General features: G+C 39.0%; 1 protein-coding gene across 2 annotated transcripts in view; it reads right to left on the bottom strand.

Moving 5' to 3' along the window:
- Window positions 1-26,516, bottom strand: part of EPB41L4B (erythrocyte membrane protein band 4.1 like 4B) — a 172,344-nt gene that overhangs the window by 95,159 nt on the left and 50,669 nt on the right. For both annotated transcript variants that reach the window (XM_037380279.1, XM_037380277.1), the window contains exons 2-12: window positions 21,859-21,963; window positions 13,851-13,893; window positions 11,527-11,605; window positions 8,853-8,897; window positions 8,029-8,081; window positions 3,642-3,762; window positions 2,894-2,981; window positions 2,276-2,364; window positions 1,878-1,947; window positions 1,546-1,715; window positions 1,336-1,445 (exon numbers count right to left, since the gene is read on the bottom strand). In XM_037380279.1, coding sequence (XP_037236176.1) covers window positions 1,336-1,445; window positions 1,546-1,715; window positions 1,878-1,947; window positions 2,276-2,364; window positions 2,894-2,981; window positions 3,642-3,762; window positions 8,029-8,081; window positions 8,853-8,897; window positions 11,527-11,605; window positions 13,851-13,893; window positions 21,859-21,963 — 973 coding nt within the window. The remainder of the gene's footprint in view (window positions 1-1,335; window positions 1,446-1,545; window positions 1,716-1,877; window positions 1,948-2,275; window positions 2,365-2,893; window positions 2,982-3,641; window positions 3,763-8,028; window positions 8,082-8,852; window positions 8,898-11,526; window positions 11,606-13,850; window positions 13,894-21,858; window positions 21,964-26,516) is intronic.

The raw sequence follows: 26,516 nt of genomic DNA, 5'->3' as shown, positions 1-26,516 counted from the left end.
TTGCATCTTACAGAAACCAGAGTATTCCTGAAGCTGGTAATGGCCTGTGTCTTATTACAATGAACAATGGTAGCCAAAAAAGCCCATCAGTTTGGAATATGGGAAGGCAGTGAGCAATCTTGAGCAACAAGTTCTTGGCTTGTGCTTTGGACAGGCTAGAGAGAACATTGAAGGCAGGAGCTGAGTAACTGGGATGTATTATTTATTTTTCCTGAAAAGCAGCATATTTTTCAAGAGCACTGAAAACCAGCTGAAAACCCAAGTCTCTGCTGAATGTAGGAAGTGAATGACAAACTTAATGAGACACTGTAGAAGTCTGAAAGAGACTGAGCTAGGACAGAATCCAACGTTTGTAGGCTGCAACTAGGTACAGATCTTAATGGCCAAGAAATGCATGAAAGACAATACAGGGAGTTTTTGCATTAACTTAACAAACACGCTGTTGAGCTCTCTGGAGGGAGATCATCTGGGTATGACAGAAGTTCTGGCTGGCTGCTATGCACAGAGAACTAAACTGAGCGGAAGCCACGCTTTCTCTCTTCTCCCCCGGTCTCACAGACATAAATACAGAAGCACTGAGACACGAGGTCTGACAGATGCTTCACCACCCTTTCAGTGAAGAAATTTTTCCTAATATCCAATCTAAACCTGCCCTGGCGCAACTTGAGGCCATTTCCTCTTCTCCTATCACTTGTTACTTGGGGGAAGAGACCTACCCCCACCTGTCTGCAACCTCCTTTCAGGTAGTTGTAGAGTGTGACAAGGTCCCTGTTAAGCCTCCCCCTCTCCACACTAAACAACCCCAGTTCCCTCAGCTGCCCCTCATAAGGCTTGTGCTCCAGACCCTTCACCAGCTCCGTTGCCCATCTCTGGACACGCTCCAGCACCTCTGCGTCCCTCTTGGAGTGAGTGGCCCAAAACTGAACTGAACACAGTATTCAAGGTGCGGCCTCACCAGTGCAGAGTGCAGGGGGACAATCACTTCTCTAGTCCTGCGCACCACAGGGTTTCAGATACAAAAATGTTACACGCTTTCCTTCACTGAATTTGATACAACTTTTCTTTCCTCCCCATCAGAGCAACTAAAGAAACCCTATAGCTACCTTGTTCTCCATAGATGGGGGATGGAAGAATTAAGTATAGACAGAGATAGAAACAGTAGAAATGGACTCTTGACTGAGAGAAAAAAACCCATGTACATTCTGATTTTTAGATGATCTGACATATTTTTCATTTTATACTGTGGTACAGATTTTATGGTTGTAATACAACACTTATATGAGTTAACAGGACACCTGCATGACAAGTTCAGTGAACACATGTACAAACACTTACCCTTAAAAGTTGAATGCCTTCGAGAAGGATATCGTTTGCTGGGCCTTCTTTCAAACGTACTAGTTCTGCGTAATCGTGTCCCATGTGTTGCTTGATACTCTGTCCGCCCACTTAAAATACAGAAACAAAAGTTAACTACTGCCTTCTGTTGGATGCTGTACCTGCTCCATTGTACAAAAACAAATAGATTGCTGTTACTTTGCTAAATACCTGAATCTGAAGCGTGATCCCAGCCTTATGAAGTCAGATCTACTAGATTTGCTGTTTGCTGGGGCTCGCAATCTGAAGAAAGCATGGTGTTCCACTGCACACTTCCACAAATGTTTGCATGTTTTGGCACTGTCTAACCGGAAAACAAATGTGTGCTCTTGCTCTCTGCCCTAGATGCAGAAACAAAAGCTTTGGAAGTTGGCATGCATGATATTAGTTACTGTCCTTGGCAGGAGAAATACAGCCTGGGCCAACAGCGTGCTTGTGTTCTTACCAGCCTGAGCACACACCATACTTTGTTGGATCAGGCCCAAGTAAGGGAAGAAAGTTACCTGTTCATCATCTTCTACAACCACAAGCGTTAGTTTGCTCTTTTTAAAGTCCATTTTTGTGATTTTAGGCCTAAACACAAGAAGCAAATAGAAAATTAATGGAAAAATAGCATTTTGTAATCTAGGATCCCCCAAAACATATGAGGGATTTGCAGCCCTGCAACACTTCAAGAATTGTAATGGAAGTATGATTTCTTGGAAATGTAACTGTTTTTCAACAAATATTTCACATTTGAGAGTGGTGCTTCTAAACAGGCCCACTTAACTTCAGATTTAACCTTGGTATTTTAATTTTGTAGATCCAATCTACACCACAAAATACAGTCAAGATCCCCTTACATAAAGGAGAAAGATCTGAGCATTTTAACAGAAAGGAATAAAACACAAAAACCGATTACCAAAAGAATAAGCCTATTTTGTTGGCTCCTTCAAAGATCAATATGCCTGTTGGTGTCAGTCCAAGAGCATATTCACAACCATCTCTTCCCTGCAAGCAAACACAGAACCAATAATCAGTGTGCCTTTGGTAGTGTAAATCTTACTACAGTATTATGTCAAAATCCACAGATTTTAAACTCAACAATAAGGTTTGAAATTTTTTTTTAACATTACAGAGCAGAAGAACATTTATCTGTGTTGGGTGCAAACTGGCAGGCTTTGGCAACAGAAGGCTGCAGGATGCCCTGCATGGGAGGAGGCAGAGTGCTGCCTGAGGTAGCGCTGATGCTGGTGGAAATGGCCCTGCACCAACACTCCAGCCAGGGGAGCCCAGACCTCGGCTCACCTGTGTTTAAGAGCAAGCAGTAGCTACCAGGGAAAAGAGACACAAAAGGAAAAAATTGAGGAACATGGGAAAAGGCATGTGGAAAGGGAGGAGGCCTGCAAGGAGAAGGTACTTTTGAGGGACCACGGCCCAAGGGGCAACCCACACCACAACAAGTACACCCCCGAGGGACTGACCCACACCAAGGCACGTACCCCACATTAATAACAAAAAAGCATCACATGGAACTTACCTTAACTACATGCATATCTACACCATACATTTCTAACCATTTAGCTTTGTTCAAGTAGCACAATTCAGCCTGCGCTGGGCTCTTTCCCCTAAGAATATAAAATTTATTTATACTTAATGTTATGAAATTTTTGTGCATTTTAAACATTTTAAAATTCATTCTCCTAACTCTGTTCTTTGGGCTCTCAATCTTAAAAATGCTAAATGGTATTTCAAGCTTAGTTTATGTTTTTACTCTCTTCCCCCCAAATGAAAATAAATCAGAGGGACCAAAATTGAAAAAAGATTTAAAATTTCCAATAAGGACGAAAGTTCAGGTAAGACAGCAACACCAAAATGTACCATATTTATTAACAAAAGACAGGAAAAAGAGTTTGCTGCTACCCTGAGCACAAAACTTTACATGTACATGTGTGCAAGGAGGGAAAGAAAGATAATTATTTCCAACATAAACAGGAAAAAGATCTGATGGCTTAAACTGTTATAAAGTCATCTAAACAACAAGAACAAACAATCCTCCCCCCAAAAAAACAAACAACAAGTTACAATTAATCCCACCAACCTTCCTTAAATTACTGTTTGCCATTTCTAGGGAAGGAGAATGCTCAAAATCTATTTACAGTACCTTCAACTGACAAATATAATCACTGTTTCATGTCTGTTGAAGGGGCTCTTGTGGACATATATGCCTTTGGAAGAGAAGAAAACCTCCTGTTGCTAGAGACACCACTCCCACATAGGTACCGTACCTGCACTCTTTCCATTTCTGAAAAATGTCGAATTCCATTGCTTCGGTCTGGTTTGGTGCAAACCTGAATTCAGACACGAGTTCTGGTGTGTGCTCTGGGTGCTCACACTCTCCCAGCTCAGCTGCAATCGGTCAATTGAAAAGTTACAAATATAAAAATCATGGGATGACCAGAAATACTTAATTCCATAATCTCCACAAAGACAGTGATAGTTTGTAAGTTTCTAAGTACGTTTAGAAGAATGCATTTGTGCCAGTGCTGTAAGTGAACATCCCTGTCCCTCTGCCCCCAAACTCAAACCAGATTTTACAGTAAAAGTCAGACAAACTCATTTGCAGGAGCAGTGTAAGGTTATGGTACAGAATTCTGACATTCAGGAATGTTAGGACTAAAGCAGCTTCACTAATGCCTTTTCTCTGTTTTTTAAAGCATTTGAAGGAATAAAGTTTCTATTAAAGACAAAAAGCAATGCACTACTGTTTCGAAGAGGTTACTTTGAAACTTCCTCTCATTGCAACGAAGTCATACTTTTCATTCCAAACCACTTTCCATTCTATTGCATGCTTTGTTTGTGTCAAAACATGAAGATAATAATACCTAATCTCAAGAAACCAGTGATAAAGTTGTGTTTTGTTTTGTTTTTAAAAAAACAGAGTGGTGGTGTAATAGTCAGATTAAGTCAGTTTAAAGAAAGAGATGGCGAAGTGTTAACATAACTCAGGTGTCACTTTCTGTTTATTTACTTAGGGCCTGGTATCTTCTTTTCTAGGAGCAGAACACTTGCAGACTCTACTGAGCTCAGCAGGAGATGCAAGTGCTGAGTATCTTGGTGACTGACGCCCTTAACTGTCTCGTGCCTGCCACATGCTTTGCTCCTGGAACCTCTCAGCTATATGAAGAGTCCACAATGTCACTGCCTTCAGACTGTGAAACAAACATCAATGGCAAATACATGCCACCTGACACACGATGTGACTCCAAACCAGGCCTTGTCAGTTGGCGTTTCTTGACTACTACTACCACAAAAACCAAACCAACCCAAAACCACCACCACAAACATGAGGGGAAATTAATCCCATGAAGTAAAAACAGTTGCAAAAATTTAATTCACTTTCAGTTTTAAAAAATACCTAGCAGGATACATTAGAACATAGGGAGTTACATTTAAAATGCATTCTGACTGATACATCTACTAAGTGGTTTTGAGCCCTTGAGCTTCACTCAAACATTTAGCATTCCTGAGGATATTAAACAGATTGAGTTCACTGATCTTTATTTCTAACTACTGCCTCACACACACTTTTTCTCTTCAACAGTAATCTTCCATGGTGAATTACAGTACTATTATCTGTATGTCTTTTCCCTTAACAGAGAGATCTCAGCTCTGCTGCTGTTTCACTGAAGTTGGAAGCCTATTTAACAGAGCTGTTGCTAGGAATTACTGGCAGTCCAGTCTCCAGTACGTAAGAGAGCCACAACACACACATCAGCATTGAGGACTTCAGGAGAAAAAAACTAAGAATATGAAGTTTGATGTTTTGACAACCATCTAGGAAAAACATGAGAGATTTCTCTACTAGTTAACTGAGAGAGAAGGCGGGGAATGAAGGCTGACTGTGCCATGAAGAGGATGTGTAAGGATGAGAAGAATCATAAGCATGTAAGACAAAAGATACGCAGAGAAGCTAGGGCAGAAATATTAGGCAAAGGAAAAATACCACCCTTGTTTCTCAATAGCTGCACTCACTGTATACTCACTTTCAGTCAAACAAACCATGTCATCATTGTGATCTCAAAGAAACAAGTCTTGAGAATAAAAGCCAGTAAGTCTCACCAGCTCAACACAGGGTAGAAGGGCAGCGGAAGAAGGGGGAAGCACGGGCTCCACACGGGTATGCTCAGCCATCTTCCCTGATGGAATTACACTCCCCGAATGCCTCAGCAGTACTATTTTTCAGCACAAACTCACAGCAGAGGACCCATCTCTTCATTTGCAGTTCTATGACAAAGTGTCATGCTTTCACATGCTCCTTCTCTGGTCTTGTTTATGGGGGCAGGTGGGTGGGGGGTGGGTGGCGGGCAGGGAGAGTTGTAACATAACATGTTTATATACATTATCCATGCTCTTAAATAAATAAATGCATAAACTAGGGGACATTTTAAAAAGGCATTTTCCTAGAAAGTTTTTGAGAACTGCAAAACCATGGTTACTTGTAAATATATTGATTCTTTTGCACAGAAGAAAAAAAAAAAAAGAGCTATCCCATGAAGATGTCTTATGGTTAGAACTGACCACTGGAGAACTGAGAAAAAGTCTTCCTTTTGAGTTTAATTAGCAGTTTCAAAAGTATACCTGGTTAAATCCGAAAGCCACGCAAGACTAACGAGGTAGTTAAAAAAAATTATTCTAACAGTGACGATTCAAGTTTGATTACAATCCTTCTGTAGCTAATAAACCCTAAGTGAAGCCTACAACTATGTATCCGCTTCACAAGTTACCCCATACTACAAATTGATGTTATTTGTTACAGAAGTTCCTTCATGGAACTAGCAACAAACCAAAAATTTATGTTTGAAAGATGATTCACACAAAAAGCCAGCCTTGGAAACTGTTGTTTGAAACCAAGAATTACCCTAATAGAACAACTTGATAAAGAAAATGTATGAAGTTCAAAGCTGTGCTGTGAAGAAAAAGGCTTTTCTTTCAGAGAGCTTAGAATACCATTTCTTAAATAATTATTTATGACTTTTTCTTCACTCTTGGAAAAGCCACACTAAGGAGCAAGATCAGATTTTCAGAGTAAATGTAACCTGCTGAGGAGGGCATAACCATTTGATATTTCTTTAAACTCTTTTGCTTAATTAAGTTTCCAATGTCAATAAGATGTAACAAATGTTCTACTACAAAACACTGATCATAACATATATCAACAGAGATAATAAATTAGTTGTAATAATGAAATAATTTTAGAGAAACTTCTTGTGATGATGTCAAAATAGTGGAAAAATGAAACTGGAAAAAAAGACACCAGAAAAGTAAAAAAGTATGTTCCCACAGATAATGCAAAGAAGTGCTAGTTTTGGTACCTAGTTGGAGACATTATAAACATGATGTATGGCTACTGTATTACATTTACAGAATAATCACAGGGGTCAGTTACTACCCAAAATGTTGAGCCATCACACTATTATTCTTTGCTTGGTTTTCTCCTTGCTTAGACCAGGGGTAAGGTTACCAGTGTTTTTACCTGCGAAAATGGAAGCAACGAATCAAATATGGGCTCCAAATTTTCTCCACCTCAGAAAGACAGAGCTTGCCTGCAGCAGTTGTTCGCACACCTAACAATGACAGCTGTGCCATACTGGTGCAAAAAAATAACCCACTGCCTTAAGATCTACAGCTGTTGCTGTCTGGAACAGAATTCTTAGTTTTGCCTGTCAAGTCCACCTAGAATCACCAGGTTATCTCCACTGCTGTACTAAACTAAGAGACTGTGCCTACGCACTCCGTGTGCCACTGCTAGCCACCAGAGGAATAGGAAGAGTGTTTTTAATTTTGATTCATTTTGCTGCTGATATGCCTAGAATGGTCCAGCTCACTGCATTTACTTTTTTAGAAAAAAAAAAAAAAAAAAAAAAAGAACTTTACTTGAGCTTCATTACACAAGTTTCTTTCCCATCTACAAAACAGTCTGAAATGGCATGAATATTTGTATTGATGTGTTTGCAGCAATAAAAACCCAAACCTTCTTCCTACAATAAACTAATCAAACCTAGTGTCCTAGGATGCTTTTTTTTTTTAATCTTGTAACCCTTGGTCCTGACACAGAAGTAATCTTAGTTCTCACCTTCCCATTTAAGTCCCTCCTCTCCAGTGCACCTGCCACCCCCTCCTTCCTGCCCTGTAACCATCTCCCAGGTCACACCACAGAGGTTTGCTCTCCCAAGCACTGGCCAGGCAGCGGGAAGCCCATGTTCAAAGCTACACCTGCAGGGACACACCTGCATGCTGAAGGGCCAGCTGGCTCTCCAGGCTGAAGTGGTAAACTGTGCACACACCACAGCCTCTGCCTCCGTGGGGAACTACCTAGGGGCACTTCCTCCCTGGTCAGCCCCTGGTTTCCATGAAACCTTCCATGAAACCTTTGTCTCCCCATGCCTTTAAGGCTCCTTTGCCTTGGCAAGCGTGCCAATGTTGGCTACTATAGTTTAGTAGTTATGATTGGAAGGCAGGCAGGAAAGTGATCTCCCTCAAATTCTTCTCCTCAGGTAAAGGAATGGCATTTACATATGACCAATGAGAAAGCGTTAGTAACGGAGTGAAAAGAGACTAGAAGATGAGTTTTTTTAATACATCAAGACAAACTACTTCCAAAAAATTGCATACCTTGAAGACACAGAGCTGCTAGTTCAACAGCAGTTTCATACGGGCATTTCAGTCTTAAAAAGAAAAAAAAGAAGCTATAAAAATCAGGTCTTTTTTCTCAGTGAAATCCTCTTGCAATAAAGTTTAAAAGTAGTCTGATATAAGAAATGGAAACATTAACTTCCACAAACTACTAATGATATGAAACATCTACAATCTATTTTTACTTGCATGATTATTTCCTCATTTGGTACATCCTAATTAGCACTAAACACATGATATGTTCCACCATAAAACAAGCTTGAAATAATAGAGACAACATTAAATCAACTAAGAAATCATTTTTGCTTCAACGCTATTTTAGAACATATAGTTTTAAGGAGTTTTTTGTAATTAAAAAAACATACAGCAGGTGTGAACTTACAGGCCTAGGTGAGACTATAAACACATGAAATATTTTTACAGGCTTGACCTGTACAGAAAGTGTTGCACTTCATCATCTTTTCCTCCTCTATTTTGCCTACCATACTGAAAAATATGGTAAGCCCATGTTACATTTTCAAGTCATAAAAATCAGGACATCAGGACAGTCTTTGCTCTCTTTATAAACTTCCATCACCTGGTCAATCCATCAAAGGTCTTTACTCATTCTATTTGTCAGTAATAAAGTCAAGGTGCACATAAAATCATGTATCTCTGCATTCTAAAGGGAAAAAAAACCGCATGTGGAACTGTAAATCACATTTATAATCTGTGCATGAATAAAATTTAAATAAAATTTTAAATCACTAAGAGATTAACTATTATAAATTAAATTACAGATGCAAGAGCAAAGAGGTACTTACTTCCCTGAAAGAATGTCTTGCCGGAGCTGTAATACAAACAGGTACCTGACAAATAAAAATTCAGAAAGTCAAAAGTATATATAATGACATCTTTCTAGCCCCAACGGCCAGAAAAATACCCCAATTCATTGAGTAGTCACAACATTTTAATTAACTTGCTTTTAAACAAAGGGTCTTCGGGATACATATTGCAACCTTCAAAGTGCCCACAGCTTTCACTAAAAACAAAAAGAGAACATTTTTCATTGTCCAAAGTCTTGCTGTTTAGGGATGTGCTCTATCTGAGCATTCACCACAGCAGCCTAAACGTTATTGACACTCCAATGTTCTCGTGAACTAGGTCTTGCCCAATTCAAGCAAGAATTGAACTACAGGATCTAGAGACAAAACACAGATAAAGGCATGAAGACTTCAGGGCTACCTTCTCAAACACAAAGAAAGAACATGGAAAAAGTCCAAACTGGGCAAAAGGAAGAGCTCAGACTGATATTTCATTCAAAATAGCAGAAAAGTTCTGAATAAAAGAAAATAGAAGAATTCCATAGAGCCCAGACATTTATTTAGGAGGCCAAGTAACAAATTACAGCCTTTAAATTGTAGTAGTATTTTAAGCTGTTGCTAATCTTCGGTTCTAGGTATGCTTCATGTTCTACAGCCACTCAAGAGTTGGGTTTAGAGGCATGTGTTTTTAAATTGGAAAAAGACAGTGGGTGAAGGATTCCACACATCCCCATTACTGTGCTAATTACGAAAATGTGATGTTTACAGTTTCACTATGAACTGGAATCTACTAGAAAATCTCCACAAGGAATTCCAAACATCCTTCCAATCAGGCCAGTTCATGGTTATTGTTAATTATTGTTTTTCTTCCTCCCCTTACTCCACTCCACTTCCACTTGGAATAGTTCTGAGAATACAGTTGTTAATCTTCACATTTTACTCAACACGTTACATGGAAAATATGATCCAGCCAGCATAAAGACTCTTAAAAAAACAACAACATTCAAAATTACTTTCCCCAGCGAAAAAGAAAAATGCAACTATTTGTTCACTGTAAAATCAATTTCCAGCTCAGTTTCATTTTCCTTCCATAGTTTCACAGAGGTCTTCTGTCAAACTTATCATAATAAAAAAAAAATTGTTCATAATACTGAAAATTTAGCTGACTAAAGTGTTTTTCTAATTAAAATAGTCTTCTGAAATGTCACCTTTCAGCAATAATTACATCACAAAGCATGAGAGTTTAATACTTCCAGAGGAAATGTCTTACTTGATCACAGCAATGATCACATAGCTCAGAAACTGACATCTCGCAGTGACTAGGATCATACGCTTCAAAGGATTAAGCAAGAAATCTTGTGGTAGGCAGTAATGGAATAATTTGACCACTGGGGAAATATAATACTTGTCAGACATGCACCCTGATGTATGAAGACTTACATCAATTTTCAGAAAATATATATCATTCCTACTAATTTAAGTGATTTTCTCATTAGAGATGCCCCAAAATCATCCAGGTTTTTGGATTCTCTTAAGACCTTATACTCAATTACATAAGTGGCAGGGAAATCTATAGGTTAATTATGCATTGTATACGAACAGACCCTTTTATTGAATTAACACTGCTGCACTAAACTGATAATGGATATTAAAGCCTCCATGTCAGTATCATAAGGTGGTGACAATTAGTTCTGGTGTTGTCTTGGGCAGTGAAAGAAAATACACAGTCAACACAGCAGACAGGAAAGAAGACAGTAAACATATGCCTGCAGTGGTAAGTTTAATGTAAACATCACATGCACATGAACCACAACAACCAAATCTTTAAACACCTTACGCTGATGGGAAGAACACTGATTATTGCCATGCAAATTAGAAGACAAAGTGCCCTACGGTGAGAAACTGAACAAAAAAACCCCACAAGATAAAATAACATTAAGATAAATGAGTACTATACAAAGATGACACAAAGCTGGCAGATACTAAGCACAGCTGCTCCTTTCCCAGTTTTCCGAATATCCTCTAGATCACACCAGGATGCTACAAACCCAGTAAGGTATAGTCCTCACAGCCCAGAAAACAGTCCACCAGATTGAAACAAAAGACCTCCAGGTATTCTAAGGTGACTTCATACAATGCAGTCTTTACACCTCTTGCACCACAGAGAACTTGTGGGGAAGTGGAAGAGATTCAATCAACCGTTAACCAAGAAGTAAAGCTGTCTATTGCCCACAGTTCTGTGGCCTTTGTATTATTATTAAATCACCCCAAGTCTTGGAGCAAGGGGGACACAGCAGAGCACTGGCATTTTAACAGGACACAGACATGGTGGGAAATCCTCTCAGAGGTATGGCAGGTGTCATTGGTGTAAAGAGCAGCTGTCTCCCAGCTGCAGCCCTCCCTACCCAACATTGCCTTTATTTGCAAACTTCAAAGAATAAGAACATAGCATCTCCTACACATTAAAACACTTGGAGAAACTCATGAATGGGTTTTGGCATCAAGTAAAAAAAAGATGATGTTTCTCTGACAGTAGGAAAACACCTAGGAAGTCAGACAAAATGACCATTCTTAATAAGAAAGCTCAAATCACCTGCTTACAGTACCCCCATGTACCTTAGATGTCTTATTTACCACTCTGCCAGTCCCCCAGTTAACCATGCACAGTTCCTACCTTGTAAACTCCTCATGAAGGTTGTTCGGTTCTGATGAATAGTACTTAATTCGAAAATGCAACGTGTACGGAGGTCCAACTGTATATGCAGAGATTTTAAATGGGGAAATAAGAGTTTATACTAGTTGTGGTTCTGCAAAGGCAGAACAACAGCCACCATCCCACAACCCAAGAAACCCAAAATGAACTATGCTTTTCAAATTCTTCAAAGCAGCAAATATTTCATGTTTTTAAATTTAAAAATGCATGCAATAAAACCCCTAGATGATTTCCATAGTTCACGATACTCTAATCATTAGGTTAATCAAGCAATAGTCTATCTGGCAAACACATTTTTGTTCAGGTGTGCCCAGCAGCACACTGTGGATGACAGCAAGTTCCAGGTACACTGCCTGTTGCCAGGGGCAGAAGAAGATGGAATGGAAAGGAAGAGGATGATGCTTCTTGTTAAAGAGGCACAAACACATCTTAAAAAAAAAAACCAAAAAAACCCCCACCAAAAAACCAAAACAACCACCCAAAAGATCAGTTTTTGACTGATACACGTGAATGAGAGAAGGTAAATTAAGGTGAAAAGTGCTGGAGAGGACTCTAGAAGGCACCCATGAACATAGAAAGCTAACAAATTCCATGAAGTGAAGTTGCAAGAATTGTTTTCTAACCACCTTTCAGAAGGTGAATGCTAGGTCTGACTTTCCACGTAACAGAGATAAACCAGTACCAAACTACCATGAGACTATAACAAATGTATCCTTGTCTGCCTAAGCCTCATCTTCCAGACCAACAGCCTGCTAGTGTATTAAGTGCTGGAAAAATGATTCTTTTTCACACCTTTCTAAGGTCTTCTGTAACACCAGAACACAGTATATACGTGCTTATTAATGATCCATTCTACTAGACAATGTGCAGCCAAAACTCAAAATAATTAGGGCTTTGACACTGCAATGATAGCTCCTAGAAAACAGATTATAGCACCCTAGGCTGACAGTTTGGCAACACTGGTAGGGTCTACATCAGCAAGATGATGGCTCCTACCTACCCGCTGCTGGGAAAAAGAGCAGTGAGCAACATCCATTGTTAAAGAGAAACCCTTGTGAAGGCACCTGCTGAAGACAAGGCAAAAGTATCCTGTTGTGAGACACACCTTTAGAACACTCATCAAACTGCTTCCCTCTTCCTTGTTCCCCAGGGCAGGGCTTGGCCAATTGCTTTTCAAAACAGGCCCTTCATAGATTAAACACAAACAAAACAGTCCAACTAAACAAGTCCAAGGTGTTACAGAATTGTTGATTTTCCACATTTTAAGACATATCAAGAAAAAAGACAAAGCTATTACAGAAAGTGCACCTGCAAATCACTTAGTCACTTAAGGTAAAGCAGTCTGCGATGTGATGAAAAGGCGAGAGAAAGCCAACCACTAAAACCCGGCCCATGGCAGCTATCTTTACCATCTGTTCTAGGAGACTGACACCCATGCACCATGGGCTGAAAGCAAACTGTCCTAAAGGCCACTGAAGAACTCCTCCACCATTTAAAAAAATCATCTAGATATTTGGATCATTATCAGAAAGAAAGGCAAACCACCGCTGAAGCAATCAAGACCCATCTCTGTGAGGTCCTGCAAGGGGGTCAACAACTTCCTTGCAAAATGCTTATTATCATCTCATAGAAGCAATATTATCAGTTGGGCTATGGCTGTTGACAACTGCAATATATTAACAAAACACATTAGTGCTGATGCTGTGCTGTATTGTACCCAAGGTTGCAACCAAATTGTTAAGAGATGAAGGAACAACTTGCCTGCCTTAGCCAAGCTTCACAAAAAACTCAGTAGACAAACCCAATTTCTTCACCCAAAACTCCCTTTGATGAAACAGAAGGTATTTCTGCTAATTTTATTTATAATACAGGAAAAAAAAGGTTAACCATTACACAATGAAGTATTTTCCATTTACTCTTTGGAAAAAAACCCAACCAACAAACATCAGGAAATCCATTCTGGATCAGAAGTGGTGACAGAAACCATGATCTGTGTCCAGGCAACCTGATTTCATAGATCAGACTGAAATTACCTGGTAACCTACTCTGCCTTAGAGAAACAGCACATTTTATGAGGGCTACTGAAGGCTGGTTTGTTGCTTGTAAGTGCTCCTGCATTTAGACATGATATAGTCAGCCAATTAACTATTAAATTAAATCTATTTCCTAAGAAATATTTATTCCATTAAAGACCATATTTAAACACTCATAATCATGTTCAAATACTCTAATTTCAAATTCCTATAGGAAATAACAAAATAAACAGGCAGAGACATGGTACTCACTTTTTATTTGCTTCTTAATGAATTTTGAATGGTCCAACCAGTGCTAAAAGAAGAAAATCCACATTTTAGAACAGTCCCATTTCAAGATTTTGTTGGCACAATGAACTAATTACAGTAAAATTTAACAGAAAAAAACACCCACTTTTAAAAAGGAATATTGCCATATGCGTTTGCTAAACTTCACATTTTTGAAAGTGTTTATTCGTACATTTACCAACATACCTTCTTTCATGAGGAAAGCCTAACTTAGAAATGCTTCAGCCCTGCCAGGGAAGTTTCACTCTTCCAGAGAGGAAACCTCAAAACCCAAACCCACAAAGTAGTGGTGTGCAAGGAGAACACTCTTTCGTCCCCAGGTTTAACTATTGCCCAGGTGGCCCCTGAGGAGAGCAGGCCAAACCCCCTGCGTTTCATTCTCCTTTCAACTCCACTGTCTGACAGCAACCCTCCACATCCTGTACTATTCTGCCTTCCATTGCTCCATAGCCAAGGTTTTACAAGAAGAGGATGAAGACTTAACCTCTACTAAATGCATTTGGGTAACACTGATGCAGATCCTCCACCCCTTTTTCAACTAATGGCAAAAGGTCTTGAATAGATGCAACTATGATGACAAAAAAGCTTGCTTCTCAGCAAAGTTTATGCACTCTCTCATCTGTGCAAACTGCATCTACAGAAGAGTAGCAATAAATACTCTCCAATGTAAATTTAGCTTAAATTTTTGACTGTCTCTGCACAATGTCCTACACAAGGCTGCAATCTGATTTGAAGCAACTCCATGTAAATAAATGCCTCTGTCACACAAGGTAATAAAACAGTATTTGGGTTTTCTTGAAATAGATGCTTTTCTATCTTTATGAATATATTAATTTTAAAAGAATAACCTAGGTACTATGGAAAAAAAGTCTTAGAAAAAACCATCCCTTCCTCCCTACTAAAGCATTCATGCTTTCAGAAAGAGGAGAACCTCTGAATGACTACTTACCATTCCACTAGCACTGTGATACCATGACTAAATAAATGCGTAAAACCATTTGTTGCATGGTAATGCTGGTATTTATTTACTAAGCATGCCCTAAGCAAAAATTTATTTATCACAGGTACAGAAGAGTATAGATCGAAAGTCTGACAACTTATGACCCTTGAGGTAAATAAATCTCACAAAAAGAGAGAGAGAAAGAAAAATGGAACAATTATTCTGAAGGTGCTTTTATTTGCGTGATACTTGCTAGACTCCCTTAGGTGAGGCTGCCAAGGAATCCATCCTTAGAATATAAGAAACTCTACCAGAGTGGAAATAAAACATTAAAGCAGCTCATACAAATATATTCCTTAAGAGTGCAAGTAATCTATTCTGTCTCTACTTTTCTCTCAGGAAAAACCACACCAGAAACCACAGGAGTTCACAGCAGCTTTGTGAAATTTGAAATTTTTGATAAGGAAAAAAATATCAACATTGAAACTTTGCTTTTTTACTGAAATTATACAAATTGTTACTTTCTTACCTCCAGGACAGATTAATTTTTTTATGCTTCAAATACCTAGCTACAAAAATGTCTCTCTCCTCAATATTTATTTTGGCTAAAGATAAATCACTCGCAAAGACAAATATACTGATTCCCTTAAAAGAAAAGTTTATTTTCACAATAAATAAATCCAGACAGGAATAATACCTATACTACAAGTAAAAATCCTCCAATAACTTTTCATCTGTGGTTCATGTTAGCACCATGTTCAGAAATAAGCACCACACCATCTGAACTGCAGTAACTCCCAATTAAATAACGATCCAATAGTCCCCATCTTGAATGTGGTGTTCTTAAAACTCAACTAACAGCAAGTTTCGAATTGATTATTTGTAAGTGTAAACACTTCAAAGAAGGTTTAAAAATAACTAATAAGACTCTGGGAACTACTTGTGCAGACCATTATATGAGACTATAGCCTAGACAGGAAACCATCATTCATTCTCTGTACCCAAGCAGCCAGGGGCAGACTGCTCCAGGAGATAAACCACAGCAAGCATTAAATTCATCTCTCTTCAGAAGCAAGAATGAGCTGCTGTTTTACTTCCATCCCACATTGCACATCATAGCTGTGTGTGATGTGGCTATGACACAGAACACAAACTAAAAATACAGAGGTAGACCATGGACTGGCAGTATTATTGGCCCAGAGTTCCCAGGCCTGGCAGTTTTCATGCAGATTTGCAAACCAACACCATTTTAAAAGTCAGGTATTTTGTGCAACTGTGAAAATCGGGCTGAATCTCAACACTCCTTTGTCTCAGGTAATGTCAGAGGGCTGCTTCACACTAGAAATCATACCAACTTTCCAAATGTCCTTCTGATCTCAAAAGATTTCATAGCATTTTAGTTGAAGCCAGAAAAAGGTTTGGGCTTGGCTACATACTGCACGCTGACTCAAGAACAGGAAAGTAAAAGCAATGAATTCTGAAGTCTCACCAGGAAGATTAATAAAACCAGAGGGAACTTCTCTCTCTCAGCACCTATGACTGTACTCTGCCTGTCTTGTGCTCTGGCAAAACAACTTGTGCATCATTTCAGGATCCAAACTCATCGAAGAAATTTAACTATGTATGTCACAGTGTAGGACCGAAGCTGACCACAGCCACTTCAACCATACAACGCCACACTCCTCAGTCTGGACTCAGAAGTACCAGTGCAGAACAAGGAGGAGGAAAGAGATTAATTGGTTTAGGGCTCTGTTGTGATAGGAAGACAGTGTCTAAGCTACTTTGCCCACAGTAAGGGGAAAAAATCCCCAAACGTGGTCAAACTGCAGGTAGCCAAAGTTCTATGATTACTTTAGAATAGAACGGAACAAACATTTCAGTTGGAAGGGACCTACAATGATCATCTAGTCCAACTGCCTGACCATGCTATCAAGGGCACTGTTCAAATGCCTCTTAAACACTGACAGGCATAGGGCATTAACCACCCTCTCGGTAAAGAAATGCTTTTTAATGTCCAGTTTAAACCTCCCCTGGCACAGCTTCGAACCATTCCCATGCATCCTGCCACTGCATCCCAGGGAGAAGAGATCAGCACCTCTCTTTCCACTTCCCCTCCCCAGGGAGCTGTAGGGGAACTACACTGAGGTCACTCCTTTAATTCTGTAAAGTAAATCGGAACTTCAAATGCTGGATTAACTACCATTTATTCCTGTTTAATCCCAGTATCATTTATTTTCTTTGCCAAATGAATACCGTTTCCTATGGTATTAACTGACATAAAACAGTAGACTGGTTGGGATTCATGTGTTGAAAAACACACACCAATCAATTCCATATGAAAGAAACACCGTCTAAAAAAATAATTCTTAAAATACTGGAAGCAGGGTGCTCTCCTGGTGATCACTCATTCGAACTAAATGAAGAGGAAAAAATAAGCAACTCATTGCTTCGTAAGTGGCAGCAACCAGTATCTTCTCAAAATAGTCACACAGCAAGGGAAAGATGTATTTGTGTCAAGATACAACAAATAAACTATAGCTACTACAGCAGTCTATGTAAGGACCACAGTGACTGCCAAATGAAGACTGAAAGGGAGAGTACCGCAGGTTGACACAAACCATCACACACCTGACCTCTGCAAATTCCACTGCCTCTCTATTTGCTTCCTAAAAGAATGAAAAACTCTTATCTTGATCTATACAGCCCTCAAAGCTGACCTGAAAAGGAAAAAAACCCTTGTGTTTGATCCTTTTGGGTTAGCTTGCTTTACTGATTTAAAATGCACAAAGAATGTCTTGAATAGGCCGTTTTCCCTTATGCTTACTTATGTGTTTAACTATCAGCAAGGCAAAGCCCATTCTTACTGGAAGTTTTATTTGCCCTTTGAAAAATACTGCTTAAATGCTTTCTCAAGCCTTACCTGGAGATACAGGAGGGAGAACTGTGCTAAATGTTCAGGTTCAGAAAAGAAGGTGTGCTAAACAAAAGCTGGCACCTTTAAAACCTGAAGTCAATTATCCCTTCCAATACCTTCTTTCTGTCCGATTTCCTAGGCACCTGTATCATACCAAGCTGACTGCCATGAACCACATCATCTTCTAAAGCAGAGGATAAAAATGCAACACATGGGAGGAAGGAATAACCAAAAACCAATGAATAAACCCCCTACCTGCTAAACCACAGTTTGGGGACTTCTTTACTTTACTTTAAACGTATAAAGTTTAAAAGTAGCAAAGGAGAAATTTTCCTTTCCTCTTTTCTTCTGAAGGTCACCTTTTAAGTATTACTCAACATGATCAATCCTTCTGTTCTGAATTCCCATAGAACAGGGAGGGGGCTGGGAGGGTATCCATGTTTTGCTATCACAGGACAGACAATTGCAACAAAGAATGCAACTGAAGAAATGGCGATATCTATATCCTGAGAGAATCCTACAATATATTGCAGGTCATAAGAAGCTGTAAAGCACAAACCTCCTTTTTCTAATGATGATCTGGAATAAGAAACAAAGAAAGGACAAGCCTGGACAGAAGACAAATAAACATTAGCTATCAGCAGCCTAAAATTAATGTCAAATATCCAAACTAACCATAGAATATGTTGCATATGACCAGTTTCTGCAAAGAACAATAAAATACTTGCTCATGGCAACTTAACTTCGATAGTATGGTCTCACAAGATTTTATTACTGCTTTTTCCAGCCTCAACTAAAACTTTCAAGGCCTCCAGCTTTGCTTGCACCTCATAGTAAAAGTAATTAAAACCCCAGTAAGCTTTGCATTTCTTCTAAACCACTGCAGAGACCTCCTGCGTAAGACTGACACTCTTCAATCACCCCAAGCACTACTTCCCTGTTTAAGTCCTGTAACAGCTGAACAAGAAATTATTTCTTTAATTCCCGCTTCCTTCCTTCACTCCTCCTCTCCTTCTCTTTCTCTCCCTTCCACAAACAGGAGGAACAGAAAAGGAGACCAGGGGTTTTGTTACAAAACAATGGAAACACTTGAAGGACCTTAGAATGTTTCCAGACTTGCTACAGTTGTCCTAGAACAGTGGTCTCCAAACTTTTTTGAGAGCGCTAAAGGTAAAGAAGTTTTTGAGCACACAATATATGCATATTTATAAATAAATTATACAGATGCCCCACTGTACTACTATATTACGCACATTATAAAACAGACAGGAAAAGAGAAATTAAAAAAGGATGAGTATGATGGAAGAACCACCATTAAAATAACTGCAGAGCACAAAGTCTCAGGAATTTTGTTACTGAGTCTGGTAGAAAAAAAAGAGTTGGTCCAAAGCCATTATTAATGCAACTACAGCAAGATGCAAGTTTTATTGCTCACTATAACCTGTAAATTGTGATCAGTCAAGGTGCTGAAGATGAGCAGGCAATGTATCTGTGCCGCTTTTTAAACCTCACTTAGGAAAAGGTTTTCCACTAGATCAAGTTCTTCCAAACACTAACAACACTTAACAACCCCTCTGCCCCTGAGTATTTCACTTCTGGAGTTAATAGCAGATAACTTAAAATACAGCAGTACACAAAGTTTGCTTTAGAATAAACTACTAGGTGATTGTCTACATCCTTCTATTCACGGGTATCTTCAAAGAGCACAAGATGCAAACTGATGTTCACTGAATAGTCTTTACAGTATTTTCTGTCTTACTGCTGACACCTTGCTTTTCATAACTTTGTTTTTTGGTTGTACTGAAAATTTATTTGTTTGGGGGGTATTAAAAATAAGCTGTTCAAACACAAAGTTTTTTTCTCTTTCAAAGCACTTAAGATGTAATTCTGATTTTCCTTCCTAAACCACAGCTATCAATACTGCTTGTCCCAACTTTGGCAAAGTTACAGGACTGCCAAGAAACAAAAGCTGCTGTCCTTTGAGCCACAGAAGCCATCTCCACTATTCAAAGACTACTCTAGGCTCTCCTTATTTATAATGGTGGCTTAAAGATGTTTAGCACTTAACAATACATAAAAAAGAGAAAGGCTTAGAGCCTCAAGGAGTTTACACAACTTTAATCTCCCAGTCCTGCAATTGCCACTGTGTGGCTGGAGCTGGCCCTAAGCAGAAGCACATGGAGGCTATGCATTACTTGCTATACAAATTAAATGAGTGGGTCACAAGTTCAAAACAGACCAAGGAAGGCTGTTAAAGCATGGAACCTTTTTGCACAGGGTGCTGAGGAAGATAATAAACTTGTGCCTTGAAGCTCTCTTAGGCTCTACTTTCTGCCCAACTTGAGCCAGACCAAAAAAAAACCCAGAGAAAACACAAACGAATGAGAGCTTTCAGCCTGGCACTCCAGTGAAAGTGAAGAACTCTGCCCTCAACACTCCTCTATAATCCAGGAAACCATAACCCTGCTCCCAAAGGCCTGCAACCAGGGTTGGCTTTTTTAGGCGCCCCAGAGTCTATTCATAGCCCTTAACATCTACAGTTAGAAGGATATGATTTACTTCCCCCTCTAATACAGAGGGAAGAAATAGCACAAAAAGCTAAAATACTTGCACATATAGGCACATTTTTTCCCAAACTCCAGGGACAGAGCTATCTACAGAAAACATACTTGCTCAAATCTCTGCTTCATCTTTCTTAACATTCAAAAGAGCCCTTCCATTTTGCAAAGATGAAAGAAAATGAGCATTTTCTGGTTCCTCAGCCAGGTCTTCTGCTTCTATCTTTTCTCTTTCTTGCTAGGAAAGGAGGTTTCACCCTCCCCTTCTGCTTCCCTTCTTTCAGAACATTACAGATTGGTAACTATTCCTAGTTACCAAGATCCCAATTAGGTGATTTGACAATCAGTGACAATAGAATATGTTTTTCTTATTATAAGCAGGCTCTGCCCTATTAGCAGTGTCTTTATGATCAGGTCCATCAGAGGACACCCAATGTATGTAGTATAAATTTTATCAGGAACACTCACACATAACTTCCTAAAAACGCCAAACCCATTACAGATATACTTCATTTAAACATCAGTTCCCAGTGATAAATACATACCCTTAAATTAACTGGGATATCAGAACAATGTTTAAATAGATTATACCAGTTTTCCTTAAAAGGATAGATTCCCTTTCTCAATATCAAGTCGTTATAATATCTGGACAGGTTTCGTGTTTGTTGTTTGAAGCTATTGGTAAAACACAGATGATAGTGCAGCTGGTAAAACACTGATCTGACCTATTGACATTGACCCAAGCTTGCTAGTGAATAAAGCTGAGAATTCGGAGATGATAAAGTTAGTACCCACATTTGACAAAGTATCAATATTGTGGGTATATTTTGACATTATTTTATTTTAATAGCACACAATACATCTGTCTTCTGTTGCTTTATGGAAAAAACATTTACATACTGACCAGACAGCCTAAAAGCAAACACTTGTTTTCCAAATCTGCATATTCTTTATTCACAACCCAGGTTGCTGCCATATCAACACCTCAGCACATAAGGTGAACGAAGAAAAAGATTAAGTATATAGCAATATGGTTTAACCACAAGGTTGCAGTCTTTTAACCCTATCTTATTAATGTATCTGTCTACTTGCATCTGTAAATACAATCCCTCCGCTTTTGATTTTCTTTTACCTGTAGATGCTGGAAGGCATTGGATAGGGGAAGAAAAGGAATTTTTTCCTCTATTGCAAACGAAACTAAAAAGCTACAGAGCAACACAATCTGTGCATGGAACAGCAAAGATAGGAATTAGAAGAAATGCTTGCTTGCAAGAGATTTAACCCACTTTTAATACCATGAACCTAATAAACATAAAGCACATTTTTCTTTACCCACAATTATTGCTTTTTCACTTATATGTGATCAATTCATGTGCATATCGTATAAAATAACACATGACTCGTTTATAGCATTTGGCATATGTGCAAGAACCAAACAGATCAGTTGTTTCAGCCATATGTCCCATAATGCCTACATCTTTCCCTGAAACTGCACCAGTAATTTATAACAGGCAACACAAACTACTGCAAAACATAACAATTAACTGAAGTTATACTTACTGTAACCTGGGAAGCATCCATGAATTGTAGGCCAAAGTAATCAGTTTCCACAAGGTCCAAATGATACACAATCTGGTCAAACAACTCCTGTCCCTTTGCATTTTTCTGTAACAGAAAAGAAAGCGTTTGTTTCTTTTGGTTTTTTTTTGTTTGTTTGTTTGTTTAATGGGTGGGCGTGGATTAGTTTGCTTGGGTAGGTTTCTTTTTAATTTCAAATGGGGGAGAGGATATGTACAATAGAAAATAATACCTAAATAGTAATTCTATTTATTCTAAAGGATTGCATTGACTTTCCTTTTTATTTTCTTCAAGAAGGACACAGTGACATGTTTTTTCTTGTCTGCAGCTATTCAAACAGCATCAAACTTCATTCTCAAAGAAAATTTTCAAATTTCACTGTAACTCAAAATGGAGGAAAGAAAGGAACGGCTTGTGTCCTGTAAGTGTCTTAAGTCACAGACCAAACATTTTAAAGCCAGGAAGCCAAATCCTCTCATAAAACCTCGCTTGACACACTGCCTGAAATCTGCTGACAGTTATCACGTATCGACTGCAGTCATGCAGTGCCATACCACTACTTGAGCTGCAAAATAAATTCTGGACAGCTTGAAAACTTGAAGAGTACTGCGAGGAAAATTAATGGTATTTGATAAGAATCCTTCAGTAATGTAGCTAACTCCTATCACAGTTAGTCTTTAAAAAGAGAAACAAAAAAGGCCAAAAAACCTCATTTACTTGCCATGCCATCTGAAACACATAGGCATGGAAACAAAACTAGCCCCAGTCATGGGCTTTGGGTAATAGTAGAAAAGTTAACTGATCTTAAAGCTAGGTGGCATTCACCTCTGTACTTGTTCTGAGGTTGAAACAAGAATTTAGATACCCAGTGCTTCAGCTTCAAGCACTAGAAACCAGCACAACTTTATACAGGAAAGTACAGAACTGGAACCACTTTTGTGCTTGTTGTCCTCTCATACAACTTTGAGGGTTTTTTTTTTATTATTTTTATTTTTTAAAGCTCTAACATATTAGGCATTCCCACTGCATCCCAAAATGTAGCAAGATTCACTGATTTCAGCCAAAAGAGCGCTACAGAGTCTAGTTTGTAAAAAGAACTGGAAGAAAGAAAGAAGAAAGAAGGCCTTTCGTTCGGCCTTCTGCATAAAAACAGCATTAATCCTAACATACAGAACTCCTGTCCAGGATTCAAAGCTATCTAAAATCTGTCTTTTCCCCACAACAGACAAGATGAAGAGTTTAATCTCTATTTTTCCAAGAGGGTCAAGCAAGCTTAGGTGTAGGTAACAAATCTTGAGTTTTTTAAGGGTTGGGTATGGGTGGGTGTAGTAAGGTTGTTGTTGTTGTTGTGTTTTTTTAATAACAAAGCAGAAGCACCGAATCTTACCAAATTTCAGGAACAGCATTAGGAGTTCCATTAAAACAAGCTTCAAAAACTTAAAACAAGCATTACATCGTCATCGTAAGATACTACTTTGTATTTTTGGGAGGCAGGGAGTGAATAATAGGCATTCTTAACCAAAGCTCAATGTGCAATTGAAGGCATATGAGAAGACAACAGCTTCTTAAAGCAGTACATTGCTAAGAAACCATCATCTCTGGTTTACAGCAAGTATTATACATCTACACAGAAAGTTTGTTAACAAGTACACAAAACATTTTCTCCTATGTAGCAAATTCAGCACTTGTTAACAGAAGTCAAACCAAAGTACAACAGAATTTAAACTGCTCAAATGAGGGAGAAGAAAGCCCTCCAACACAGTAAAAAAGAAATGCCAAGACATGAGGAATTCACGGAACTAGGAAAAACTGATTTGGTGCCCTATGATCATTCTATTCCTGGTTGCTTGCTTTATGGCATTGACTACCAGTATGTTTAACTTCAACTGCCACACACCCAATAGAAATCAGAGAGCACACTCCACCTTCTGTACCCAAATAGTAGTTAATGTTCAACGTATGTGTTACATGGAGAACAGCTCTCCACTGCACAGCCAGACGATAAAATGTAGTTTTAAATACATAGCTTACAGGAGATTGTAACATTTAATTTGTCACTAAATAAGCCTTCCTGGCAACTCATACCACTTGAATGAGAAAGCTGCTGCAGCCAACCAATTGCTGACAAAAAAAATTTCTTGAGGTGTTACACTAAAGGGGGAGATAAAAGTGACTAACTCCTTTCCTCTGCTAACAGTATAGGGTGATCTGTTCTCCTTTACTCTGCTTCTTTACTGCCTGACAATCTAGGCAGTCAGACCGCTGACTGGTAACGTGGTACTTGTGCATTGAATGAATTGGCTGGTATAAGCAAAGTAGAAGGGTTTCTCCTCAGGAATTACATATGCATTAAAGTTGCCTCTAATGGAGAAAACATCCGTATTACGAGAAACTTCGTATTTTCAGGGTCTTTTCCTCCTCCCCTCCTTCTAGATAACACAGAAGCTAAAAAATTGCTTCCTCTTTCAAAACCTGGTAACACATAAAGAATATGAAACTGATTTCATAAAAGGCAATTTTTATAGTAGATATAATCAGTTGGACTTCAACAAATCACACTTTCTCTAAAGGCCTTCGACTTGTGCATATTTTTTTAAGATACATCTAAAAAACCTCAACCTGAAACTAACAGTATTTTACAGTTCTACATTTCTAGACAGATGGTTCAGAACTGTCAGATGTAAAAGACCTGCATAACTTACATCTCAAAAAAGGGAGTATATGGCAGCAAACAATATACATATACTATTATATACAGTTACTACTTTGTTGTTCTGAAAGTTACTATAATTGGAAACTGATATATGGAAAGCTGCAAAACATTGCTTGGTTTTGTGGTTGGTTTGTTGGGGTTTTTTGTCTTTGCTTTTTTTTTTTTAAAAAGGCAACAATTAAACCACTGCCAGTATCTGGAGGAGTGTTCCTTGGAACCTAAGAGAATTTGTGTGAGCACCATGAAACCTCACAGCCAAACACTGGAGGGGCATTTAAAACGTCCAGCTTACAAAACTACAGCAGCAACACAAGGTAAAATTGAGCTAGCATGAGGTAGTCCTTGTGTTCCTTTTTGCCTCCTTGTCCTAGAAGAAACATACAAAGACTGAATTACACTTGCAGGTTGGGAAGCTCCGTGATAATGGCATGATCATGAGGGACTACTAAGAGAAAGAAAGGGGCGGGTGGGGGGGAAGCTTTTCTTATGTCAGTCAGCCCTTTGTATCCTGGCAGTTTGTCATCATATTTTCTTTGGGACCATGAATCATGGCATCAAAGAAAATTCTTATATGAGGACTTATTGCTGGGTCTCCCTACAGCAGGACTCAAATCGGTATAGGTATAAAGCACCTTGTAGAGCCACAGCGACAGCTGCATGGCCCATGTTTCATATAGGCTAGATTTTTAGCTGCCAAAGGCTTCCAGTCTCAGGGAATCTATGGACATTCTCATCAGCTAAAGCCTGACAAAATGAAGATTATCTTCTCCAATTAGAGACTCTTCCAGACCTGACATTTGAATAAGCAAGAGATTTTAACGTGCTTTTGGTGAACACGAAGGAAAAGGCAAATTCATCAGCCAGGGACATTTTACACCAACTGGCTCTGTCTAAACAGGCTGATCAGTGTTGATTTTAGCTATTCCAGAGTTGTTTGAAAGGTTTTTGCCAAAGGGCATGAAAAGGGGACATACAAGCCAGAAAAGTCCCATTTTAGTGCAAATACAGTGCAAGAATGCCATCGATCACTCTCAGAGCACACTGCAAAGCTGGAGAGCTTCTGTACACACCTTCCCCAAACTGGAGCACAATGCACAGTATGTAGCATCCCAGCACAGTGTGCTACATGAATCCAACTGGAGTGCTTGAAACTGAGTCATATTAAGGAGCTTAGATTAGAGCATTACAAACAAACAATTAACAGATTTCAGAAATCTGAAGTTGTGCTTGGGAAAACAACTTGTCAAATAGGCCAGAAGACATGAAATAGCCTGCAAGTTGACAGAATCGTAACAAAAGAAGGAAAATAAACAACTGCCAAGAAAAAAAGTTAAATCCAATTAACTGTAATGTGTCCCAAACTGAATAGTGAGGAGTAGCAGAAATGAGTAGGTAGGGTAGATTTAGTTTCTTTTTCTAAAGGAAAGCACAGGATTATGTATTCTGCAAGACATAAAATGTTTTTGCAGACTGAGCTACGATCTCATGGTCACAGACACCAGGTTTAGCTTCTAGTAAGTTAGTAAACGATCATTTTTAGCTACCAATTCTCTGTTCCAGAGGCCTGATATTGCTCTGCTTTGACAGCATCAGCGTTTCCTCGCCTTGACACTTCCTGGAACAGGGTAGCCCAGTAATGTTCTGCGCAGTCCTCTTACACCTGAACTGCTATTAACTAATTTTTCAAACCTACAACTAAGGCTGTCTCTGCTGGCCATATTGCTTAGTAATGAGAATTTGCTTTGCCTTTTCACAGTCACTGGCAATGTTGTTTCCCTGCATTTCAGACATACTCCAGGCTAAACATGCATAAAGCCATCTGGGCTTCTAATTAGCCTCGACTCCTGGTGCTCATTATCATCTGTCCTTTAACCTGCTTTTCTTGTAGACAGTCAAGCCCTCAGTTTCTCACGCACATTCACTTTTA

The sequence above is a fragment of the Falco rusticolus genome, chromosome 3, assembly GCF_015220075.1.
Source record: "Falco rusticolus isolate bFalRus1 chromosome 3, bFalRus1.pri, whole genome shotgun sequence".
Lineage (NCBI taxonomy): Eukaryota > Metazoa > Chordata > Aves > Falconiformes > Falconidae > Falco > Falco rusticolus.
Note: the sequence above shows the minus strand (reverse complement) of the source record. Positions and strands in the feature narration are given on the sequence as shown.